The sequence below is a fragment of the Mixophyes fleayi genome, chromosome 10 (genome assembly GCF_038048845.1).
Source record: "Mixophyes fleayi isolate aMixFle1 chromosome 10, aMixFle1.hap1, whole genome shotgun sequence".
NCBI classification, from domain to species: Eukaryota; Metazoa; Chordata; class Amphibia; order Anura; family Limnodynastidae; genus Mixophyes; species Mixophyes fleayi.
The window spans coordinates 73,315,169-73,326,860 of NC_134411.1; the positions used below are offsets into that span (position 1 = coordinate 73,315,169).

At 36.8% G+C, this 11,692-nt stretch overlaps 1 protein-coding gene across 1 annotated transcript in view; it reads right to left on the reverse strand.

Moving 5' to 3' along the window:
- TOX3 (TOX high mobility group box family member 3) overlaps positions 1–11,309 on the reverse strand; it is a 97,572-nt gene extending 86,263 nt beyond the window's left edge. The window contains exon 1 of the mRNA XM_075188865.1: positions 10,491–11,309. Coding sequence (XP_075044966.1) covers positions 10,491–10,589 — 99 coding nt within the window. The 5' untranslated portion in view covers positions 10,590–11,309. The remainder of the gene's footprint in view (positions 1–10,490) is intronic.
- Positions 11,310–11,692: the final 383 nt, after the last annotated feature.

Sequence of the window (11,692 nt, forward strand, 5' to 3'; positions counted from 1 at the left end):
ACCTCAATAATCTTTACATATTAGTCATACACTTTAATGATCTCCTGCCATAGATACACAAAGACAAGCTATACACAGATTACTTTTATTTCTTCTTTTGCTTGCACTCTAAATTTGGTGGCAAGTATATTTTAGCCATCTACATGTAATAGTTTATTAAATGTGCTGCACAAATTAGGTACTTTAAGGCAATAATTAAAGTTTATTCCATAATTGCCTAATTTTAGGCACTGAAATCCGAGAGATCCCGAACAGGGGGCATGACTAAAGGGCGGGAGGGGGCGGGGCGTGGTCTATTGCATCATTTTGGCCCCACCCCCCGCGTCGAAGATGATGGTTTAATGCGTAGCCAAAATTACGCGATTCACCGCAAATCGCATTATTTTATCCAGGTATTTGCCGGATGCGGGAGACTTGCCTGGTCTCCCGGGAGTCCGACCCGGATTTCGGGAGCCTCCTGGACATTCTGGGAGAGTTGGCAAGTATGATTTATTCATTTAACCAGTAGCAAGAAGAGAGTTTTGTATCTTGCATATAACTGTTGGATGAAATGACTCCAGGGGGTAAATACATGAATCTGCGCATTTTACAAGTCCCTGAATATCGGCGACCTTGCAGGGGGAATTTAAAGCAACAATGGCTTTAAAGGCAAACCTTGCCTTTTAAAAGCCATTGCCGATTAAAATTCCCCCTGCAAGGTCGCCGATATTCAGGGACTTGTAAAATGCGCAGATTCATGCATTTACCCCCAAATAGAACTAAAGTTCTTGTCTAATATAAATACATGCAAGAACTTCCAACACAATAATCAAGTACCCGAATACAAATAACTTTCATACTCAATTACTCTTAAATATAGATCTCAACTGCAGCTATTTTGCAGCAGCATTTTTTATTAATTTTATTTTTTGTAACCTGTCCACTTCATCATTTCAGGATTGAGAATTCCATGTTATTTTAGCTAAAGATTAGCTTAAATGTTCAAAACTGTTCCGCAGAATATTCACCTCATTACTTATTTGGCTGCAGAATTGTGCACGGTTGTCTGGAGAAATTTGTCCTTAAGTGTTCTGCGTGGAATTCTTTCTGGTTCCATTTATAGTTAAAATTCAGAAATTAAAGCTGAAATTCTTATTTCTGCAAAACCGTCTGTTTTACCATAAAATTTGATTTGCGCGAGATTCTGCCACAAATTAGCTCATCTCTATCCATAGTCCTCCATCACCACCTCATTTCCCAGACCCTAAACTTCAGTTGTACCTGAGACCTTTTCCATTCTAATTTATATTTATATCATCATATCTGAGAACACCAGGGAACGCAGGGGTGGACGTAGATTTGAAAAGTTGTATGAAAATCAACCGTTAATTTCCTACAAAGAGTTATTTGATTAGCACAGTCACGATTGTGTAACCACCAACAAACTGATGACTCAGCTCTCCAGCCTAATAATTACTACAGCTGCTACCGTCAAGGTCAGCATTTCAAACAGCAGCCTTAGGAAGATTTCTTTCAGTCCTCATTATATTCCTCACTAGTCAGATGAAACAACATTTTGTATTAATGCAACATACTACAATGTGATGATTGCATTCCGCATATATAAAAAAAAAAGTAAGAGTCTGACATTTCACCTTTTCCCTCCGTAGACAGTCTAATTTATCTTTTCCAAAAGAATGAGTGATAACCCATTTTGTTACTTATACATACTGTCAGTTTTGTAGCATTGTTGAAATGTGCAAAATGCAGGAGTGATATTCAAGGTTATATTACAACGTGAACTTTTTTTTTATTCCAAGTATAATACATCTGCCATGTTGTGACCACTGCCAAATCTAAAAGGAAGGTAAAAAGTTGGAATGGTTTAAAATTCAACAATTTACACCATATCTAAAAAAGTATAAAAAATGTAATGTTTTAAAAATGCTCAGTTGAAGAGTAACAAACCAAAGAGTAAAGTGACTGTGTGCATTAATTTTTCCTTATCAAAGGTTCGAGCTAACGGACACTTGGGGCTAAATGTATCAAGTTGCGAGTTTACGGCGGGTTTGAAAAGTGGAGATGTTGCCTATAGCAATCAACCAGATTCTAGAGATCATTTATTTAGTACATTCTATAAAATGACAGCTAGAATCTGATTGGTTTCTATAGGCAACATCTCCACTTTTCAAAATCGCTGGAAACTCGCAGCTTGATAAATTTACCCCATGGATTTGAAGCGGAATCTCTGGCAAATCTCTGTGCCACTGTTATAGTGAGCACACTCAGCTGCCAAGTGAGTGAGCACCCTTAACGGTTGAGTGTCTCCTCCCATTTGCTTAACCTGTTAAGCAATGGTGCAATCATCGGGATCAAGGTGTTTTTCAGTCTTACAACCTTCTCTGAGTGGTGGCACCAGGCCATCTGGCGAGTACATTGGTGGGTACGGTGACTAGCTTACAGAGCAAAGACTGCACCATGAACTGGGCATGACATTGTTATTCCTGTTTAACTAGGATATCTATAGACAAAAGAGTCAAAACTAAAAATATATATATTTAAAAAGGGACATAAGAGGCCCTATATTCTAGGAGGCAGTTCTACTAGGAGTTTTTAGATCTTAAAATAAATAAAAATTAATAGATTTCCATACCTGAAATAGATATTACAATCTGGAGGGCCTTAGCTTAGCTATTCTGGAAACGAATGCATATGACGCCAGTCTCATGAGAAGTTCAGTGACCTAATCCATCAGTTGTGATGAGCCACCCAGCAGGAGTGTTTTACGCACTTGCCGAGCCAGTATTTGACATAAAGGCTGTGTATTACTGAACTGAGTAGTATACCTGGAATAACTGAACTTAATCCTCTGCAGCAGGTTACCATGTTATGAGGTGGGCAGGAGTAATCAGCTATTCTGTAGCTGAGCAGATAAAGAGCCTTGCACACATACACTGTGTAGATTATATATTCATAGCCAGTATCTGAACTGACTTCTCATCTTTTTGACCTGCATAAGATCCTATTAGGACATTGTTCTAAAGATCTGAAGATGTGGGTGGAGCTTCCGCTGTATGCAATTTAGTGTGCTGGTAATTCGTTCATTTTGAACTGATTTTTATTAGAAAGTTAAGTAAACACTAAACAATGTATTTTATCTTTACGGTTCATGTCTGAAAATGTCAATTTTAGGGTTCAGTGGTCCTTTAGGCACCAGAGACTGAAGCTCTCAAAGTTAATATTAAATCACACCAACTTTACTGACCCCAATTTAAGACAGAGATAATAAGGCTTTGTAGATACATCTCTACAAGTTGTAGTAATGTTGACGTGTATGTTAGGGTGCTTGAAATTAAAGTTGTAATGACACTCACTCTTTGAACCTGAGCAGGCATGTTCAATGCCCCTTCTGCATTACCCGAAGGAAAACAGCTCAGCATATTTTTTGGGACTGCCCCACTGTTGGATGCCTTGGAACACTAACTTAAAGACAGTGTGCACAGGACTTCCAGAAGGCCTGGCGTCTTATGAACTGTTTTAAGAATGCTATAAGGCTTGCCAGAAAATGCATATGTTGAAAAGGGAGATGATGTCCATCAAGGACTGTCATAGCCTGATCCACAGCCTGCTAAGAGACTAGAACACCATTGACAGTCCTGGGAAAGAGGAAGGTGATTGATGTTGTCTACTTCTTCCCTATGGGTCTGGCAATAAAGCTTTAGGTCGGTGACTCCACCTCCCTTACCCTCTCCAAACCCATTCCCCCATCACCATTTGAAGTGTTGTTGATATGTCTTGATTTACTTTATTCACCCTCCCCTATATATGTGTTTGTTCTTCAACAAAGCTTTAGGCCTGTGACCTCCCCTCCACCTACCTCTTCCCTCACATCCATTGCTTATTTGAAATGATTGTGTCATTAAAGTGATGCATGGTTAGTGCAGTACTTGATGTATAGTGTAAGATGTCATCTCTTGTACCTTACGTCTTGTATTGTACTAAAAACTATGTCTGTTTATGTTCCACGGTTTATTGTGCTTACAGATGCGATGCAGTACACTCAAATGTAATGCATTGTGTGTTTTTTGTACCATTGTACAAAATAAAGATACTTTACCAAAAGAAAGTTGCTAAAGGTCATATTAAACTTGTTAAAATAATTTGTAAATCATTTTAAAAATCCCTCTCATAACAATTTACCACAGAAAACAGAATTTTTCTGTATAAATAATAATGGGAAAATAAAACCATTACAGAATGTAACAATCATTTGTTATTTCTTGTATTTTATTCATAGTGAATAATGGAATGGTCTATGGTGGAAGAGCATTATTACCTTCATGCTGCTTCATAGTCCACAGTTTGTTCAGTTACATAGATGCAAAGGACAGTTTAATGAATTTCAAATTACGTTTTAAGTGCAGACGGTACCTGATTGGATAGTTGTGACACATGTCCAATCAAGTACCACTTGCAATAAGTATTCATTTGACAATGTTTTTATAGTGCTATTTGTTCTCTGTTTTTCAAAGGTTCTCCGCACCTGGAGGGTATCTCTCTGAGCGTTATGTAGTGATGGTACCAGGTAAAGGACAGCACTTTCCCACTAAACAGAAGGTGGACATTATAATTTTGGGGCGGGCGGGAAATTTCTGTGGTGTTTTTGTCTTTTAATGTCAATATATTACTATAGCCAGTGTATAGTCGAGTATGCAGCATCTATGTGATTACAGTATTATGACATTTCATGAACTGTCACAAACGGCATCTATTTTTCAACACTGTCTGCATTAGTTTCGTAACATCTCACTTCATGAATGCTAAAAAGAACTAGTCTAGGATCCAGAGAGCAGTATATAAACCCCATAACAAATAGTAACAACAGTTTAAAATGAAATTTGGCACTTAGTGCTTTTTATGTCATCCAATTTAATTCTAATTTGCAAAGAAACTGGTTACATTTTGTTATACAAAAAGTACTATTGCTTTGGAGAAAGTTATACTGATCTTCGAACACACTAAACACATCACTGCATTTAAATTCTGTTCTGCTGTAGAAAAAGTGCACAGACACCAGAGCTAACTTTTGACAAATGTCAGACTTTGCAGTTTATCAAGCCAGGAAATGCTTCTCTGAACAATTAGGTCTGTTTCTTGTCTTCAGGATAGCCTATGGTTATGATGACAGAAGTTGACCTTAATCTCATTAAGTGTGGGATTTGTGATCAACCTGTTGCCTGGCGTGTGTTGCTGCTTGCAATTCTGACAATAGCCTATTAGCTTTGATCAGTACAGCAATTAGCTACACAATCACTCTACAAATCAGGAATAACATGCGATATGTATGGATTGGAGATCTAGTCAAGATAAAAGGACAAGCTGATCTATTACTTTCACAGTGGTACTTAACATTCTAATTGTACGTTTTATCTAACTCAACCTGTCTAATAAATGTCAGAACTTTTAGATTTCTTTCTAAAATTCCTAGAATGCTCACAACGTGATTGATTGGTCACTCTTCAGATAGTCATGCATGGTCACATGATTAGCCTTAGCCAGATGTGGCCAAGTCAAATTGCAGTCATTATTGCTGACAGGTATTCAAAGTCTGACCTTCAAGTTGGTCAAGCGACCCAACAAGACATTTAAAAGAGCAAATCATTTTACCAATGCATGAGTATTATTATTTCTAATGGTATCATTTTCCATAATGTTTTACCATATTCATACAACATGACCATACGGAAAAAACGTGATGTGGCAACATATTTATAAACATTGACATATGGGTAGCATTTCCGCCCTCTAGACAGGTGGCCATGCAGAGGACAGGTGATGTCCACAGTTTCGGAGATTCAGGTACAAATAAATCTTTGTGTTCTAGTCTTCGATGCCTGGAGAATACTGCAGTTGGTTAACGTTGCCTTGTCAGATCAATTTCCCCAGCTGTATATGACTGTCCCAACTTGTGAACCAGGTAAATCCGTATAGGGGGATGGACTATATCAACTGATCAGGTCACAATGTATCGAGAATAAAAAAAATTGTATTTTTGAATTTTGCAAGAATACTGTAACCTACACAATATGGAGAGAGCCATTTGTGGGTTGAACCAATATGTATTAGAAGGCAGTCTGTCAATTCAATGCATTTTGAATATTTGAGCATGAAGTTTCTCAGTGATGTCACCAGTTCGCAGGGAATTAAAAAATTACTTTCTAATGAATATTAGTTTAGGCCACAATTTGGCTGCCTCCAAAGTGTGTAGATGGCAAGTGCACTTTAACTGTATTACAATCTAATAACACATTAACTACATACAATACAATGGCTGTCATAGGATTAACAGAGCTGTCACCTAAGCTCTCAATCATAACTATTGAAGTAGTACTTTAACTCTCTGGATGTGAGTGTTATACACTTATTACAAATATTGAGTTGTTGATACAGGTTTGGTTCTCTCATTAAAGTTCTTTACTCTCCAAAAGAAGTTATTTGTATAAACCATATCCATGTTTAAAAGCAAATTCCTCAAATTAAATAAACAATGGTTCCATAGTTTGCCATTAAAACAGCTACAGGTGGCTGGATTGTTTAGCTTTACAATGATACTGGGTGATTAACTTTAGTTCATACATTAGTTAATTAATAGTTAATTACATTAACCACAAGATGTAGGAGAAGTGATCAGAGATTCATTTTTTGTGAATACCTCAACCCAACGTTGCAATAGATTAAAGACAATAATACAATTATCAAATAAAATCTTATTGCACCAGTATGAAATTGGCAACCAAGCAAGAGAGGACAATCAGTTTTGGCTGACATGATTTTCAGATAGTGGCACATGGACCTGGTCACTTCTGCAATTTGTAATTTTCTATTTAACACTTTTAGTAAAATGCATTTTAGTTGTACTTCTGTTAGTTAATTAATTGCCAATTCAACATTGGAACAGTTCACTTCTATAGTGATATCTTATGCATATACTTAAATAGTATTAAGGTCTTTGACCTACATCCATTCCATGTTATAAATATAGTACGACTGATTACTAGAACATCCATGTAATAAATATTTATGTTTAAGTTGTCTGGTGAAATGCAAATATATGTGTCAGAATTGTAGATTAGCCAAGAACACTATTAGGGGTTATTGTTCTTTTGTACAAGTATTAGCGTAACAAACATTTCATCCTCTCAATTTCGACCGGAAATAGTACCAAGAGGAAAATGTCATGTATTTTAGAATTCATACAAACAGATTTAAAATAAAATGGATTGGATTGCTGACATCCCTTAGTCAAGTGACTAAATAGTGGCCAATTTAAACAGAATTTATATATTTATTTATTAGATATACTTTAGATTTTGCAGTGTAACCCAAGCCAGTAAAAGCAACACAGATTTTTTGGTCTGACAATTTAGATTTAGGGGTATATTTACTAAACTGCAGGTTTGAAAAAGTGGAGATGTTGTCCGTAGCAACCAGATTCTAATTGTCATTTTGTAGTATGCACTAAAACTAGAATCTGATTGGTTGCTATAGGCAACATCTCCACTTCTTCAAACCCGCAGTTTATTTAATGTACCCCTTAATCTTGGCACTATAACATATGAAAGCTTTCAGTTTGCAGAAGCTACTATACGCTGTTGGCATGAAATGCACACTACAGGTGTTGGGGGTACAACCTTTATCTGTAGTAATGCTTCACCAACCATATTGCTCCAAGTATTCCAGGAACTTTCATTAAATAGAAAACAACATTTCCATGTAAAATAATTCCACCTCCATAACCCTGTGTGGTGTTTTAGATGAACATCAAAGTGCAATTAATGACTCAACTCTTGTTAGCTGTCAAAACAGTTCTACATATGCTGCAGTAGAGAGCAAATTAAATCCTTATCTTTAATGCAGTCCCATACACTGCCATATCTCTGTAGAAGCTAATCTCGCATTACAAGTCACTGACTTGGATCAATAAACTGCCCTGTAATCAGTGATGATTACGGTTTTATTTTTACAACTTTGCCCGTTTTTAGGTCCCAGTTTAGAAGAAATGAATAGTCAAGCAAAAGATTTTACTTACACAGTTTTCTTTTCATCTCAATATCTCAACAGCACAATACTTCCCAAGGTACCAAACACCAACATAGCAGCAAAAGAAAGCCAGTTCTTATTACTTGATGTATATTAAGGTGGTCAGAATGGGAAGATGACCTTTATCTGCCCATGTGTGGCAAATTAAAAGATGATCCTGTTATTGGACTCGCAGGTCCAGTGGCAGAATCAGTCCGTGTGTGGGTATGGTAACCCAAACTTTATTATACCTGTTCTCACTTCTTGAGGGGTTGGGAATATTAGTTGAATTTTAAATGAAATTTGGATGCCTAGTACAAAAGGGAAATATATTTTTAGCATACTTAACTTGTCCATTGTATATTTTAAGTAGTCAATCAGCATAATTTACCCTACTTGGAGCACTAGTGGCCTAAGAAGATACCCATTAAAAAAATCAACCACGATTAATGACACTAGTCATTAATGGAAATTGGCCATCATCTAGAAGAAATATGCTTGTTGTATTTCTTGGATGAAAAAAAAAATTATTGATTGCCTTTTAAATTTCGTCTGTCAGAAGAATGATATGTCTTCTAATTATTTGATAACTCAATAAACTTTTACTTAAGAAAAATTAAAGAAGTGATCTGCCTGCTGCAGGTGGAGATGCTATTGATGCTAAAAGTTTAAGTTGCGAAAACTTTTTAGGAGTTATATTATGAAATCCAATTTTTACATCTATAAAACTTTGGTAAGATATATAAGATAACTGTTCTTTTCTTGATACATTATTTCAAGTAGTTATAACAAATCCATTTACTAAAACAACTGTTTCAGAACATGTAAAATGTAAATAATTGATTAGAAATATATAAAAATGATGTTCTACTATGGTATTCTTAGGTTATAGTGGTTTCAAAATATTGTCTTACGAATGAATAAGTTGTGATGGGTGGAAATAAAAATGTGTTGATCAGTGATAACAAAATACATTAAGATCCACTTACAGTGTTTATATTAACTAAGGCCTCTGTAAAATATTCATGTAGCAGAAGAAACTGGTTGGTTTTGTTCACACTAGTGCATGTTGTAGCTGCTACAGTCTGGACAAATACAGTGTTCACACTGGCTTGTATGCAGACATACCCACTTTTATATGTCATTCTTTGTTGCACTTTGGTGGGAAATATACTATCTCAGCTATCGCTTGGTTTTCTTAATGAAATTACTATTAAAATGCCTATACCTGTAATTCAAAGACTACTTTTTTTTTTTTTTTAAACTAATAAAATCCCCAGGGTGTTAGGTACAAAAGACTTTACTTGTGATTAAGCTGCAACTATAGCAGATCACAGTGTCAACTGAAACTCAGTTGTGCAATGTTAGGTAGCAATAAAGCATTGTGGGCAAATCAAAGAATCAAAAGCCACAACTTTCTGAAAGGGTCTCAAAACATAAAAATACTGTAACCCACATATAAAGAATAAGCATTGTGCCCCTGGCTGTCAAAATGTGCTTAAATCTGTGTCTTGTCAAACAGTATTTTGGGCATTTATTGAGTGTCAAACTTAAAAGTATATCTGTTGCTACTCTACAGCATGTAAACTTCTAGAACATAAAAAATATGTATGTAAAAATCAGTGTGAAAACACACTGTAGAGCAACATAGCAATAGGATGTTAAACTGCTACAATCTGTATTTACAAACACACTTGTGATTGTGATGTTTTATTGTAACACTCAATCCCCAAAAATACATTAAGCTTTTATGAGATAATGTGGTTTCAATTCTACCCACTAGCTTTCATTTGTTATGAAAAGTGATTAAGCAAGGAGTATAAACAGTTTATAATCTGGATAGAACATGAGCCATTAATTTATTCCCTCAACAATAGGGGAAGAGGCATGATTATGCACACAGAGCAAGTCAAACATTCCACATCATGTCTATCCATTCACATCAAATAATTCTGTTGTCAAAATACTGCTACATTATGACAAAGGATTTAGCTAGGATACATCTCATGTAGACATCAAACTAACCATGGGTGGATATTAAAGAGAGAAAAAAAAAATCTTAAACACAGAAAAGTTCACAGCACAAAGACCTAACACACTGCAAATAATTGGGGCATGTGGTGTTCAAAACATCCACTGCATTTTGTAATTAGATGTGTAATGTGGCTAAGAGTAACCACTCATTAATTAAAAGTCTGATGACACATTAGTGATACCATGAGGTATTTAAGATAACCACGCTGACTGCTTGTCTTTCAGCGAGAAGATTATCAACACATCGCAGCGTTTCTATAAAATGACATTTCATTTGCAATCTACGCAGTACCAAGGAGAACAGGAGATCCTAGAACTTAAAATCAAGCAGTGACAAATCGCATAGAAAAGAACGATACACAGTAACAATGCATGAACAAAAACACGAATATATTCACCTTGTAACTGTAGTAGTCTAAACACTGTGAAAAGTCCAGATTTTGGGATTCTCCACTCAGGGCATTGCCAGCAGCAGCTGGGTAAAACCTTACATCCATGTTTTAGTGGGATCTTGTCAAGTTTCAGTATTCACCCAGTCCTAATAGGTCAGCATTCAAATTCTCCCTTTAGTCTCAGGTGCAGATGCAATGCAAGTTGCAGGGGAGTAAGGGATTAAAGAGCTCAGAGCAGGTCTTCCAGGAACACAAACACACAAAAAAAAAAAAGCAGGCTGGATGAAGGAGACAGGAGTCCGGGAGGTTGTTGTAGGATAGTGCAGGGCTGTTATTTTTTAAAAAGAAAGCTGCAAGGAGCTAAAACCACAGGACTTGACTATTGCATTGATCAACAGCAGCTGCTATACACAAAGGAGCCACGCGTTTGGTTATTGGGATCAGCAGCTCCCAGCACAAGCGCAGGGTGCTGATCAGAAGCGGGACAGACACCCCCCTCCCCTCCCGAACCAAAACAATAAACAAAACAAAAAACACAACCCAAAGCAGAGATCACTGTCAAACCATAACAGATATATAAAAATAAATAAAACAAAGTGTAAACTCCAAACAGATCCAGATGACTTTATTCCACCAATAAGGATTTGTGCAAGGATGGATACATGAGTTTGTATTAAATGACCTCTCTGTCTGTTTAAAAAAGAAAGGAAGGGGGTGGGGGGGGGTTTATTGACGAACAAAACAAAAAAAAAAAAAGTCTTTCCAGCCAACGGTTGGAGAGTGGAGTTTGAAGTGGTAGAGAGACGGGAGCTGCTGCTGGCAGGGCTCCCTGGGAGAAATGAATAAGTAATAGGCAATGACAAGCAGGAGCCGGGGTCCCTCCCTCCCCGTGACACTCCCACTGAGTGCAGCTGCTACTGTGTACATAGTGTGTACATACTGATGGAAGGAGGCACCCACTGTGGTTACAGGGATGCTGTGCTGCTGGTGGTGATACAGCAGCACTGTGTTACATGAACACTGACGAGGTGATGATATATAGACTTCAGTACTACAGTGCACTGTAAATGCACTGTATGGCTGTGGACTCTTTTGACATTTACATTGCAATACACCACCTGAGATCATGTGTTGTAAAACTCATGCCTGCAAAACAGTACAATTAGAAATTTAGTACATGTTTAATACTATAATGCTGCTATGGTATT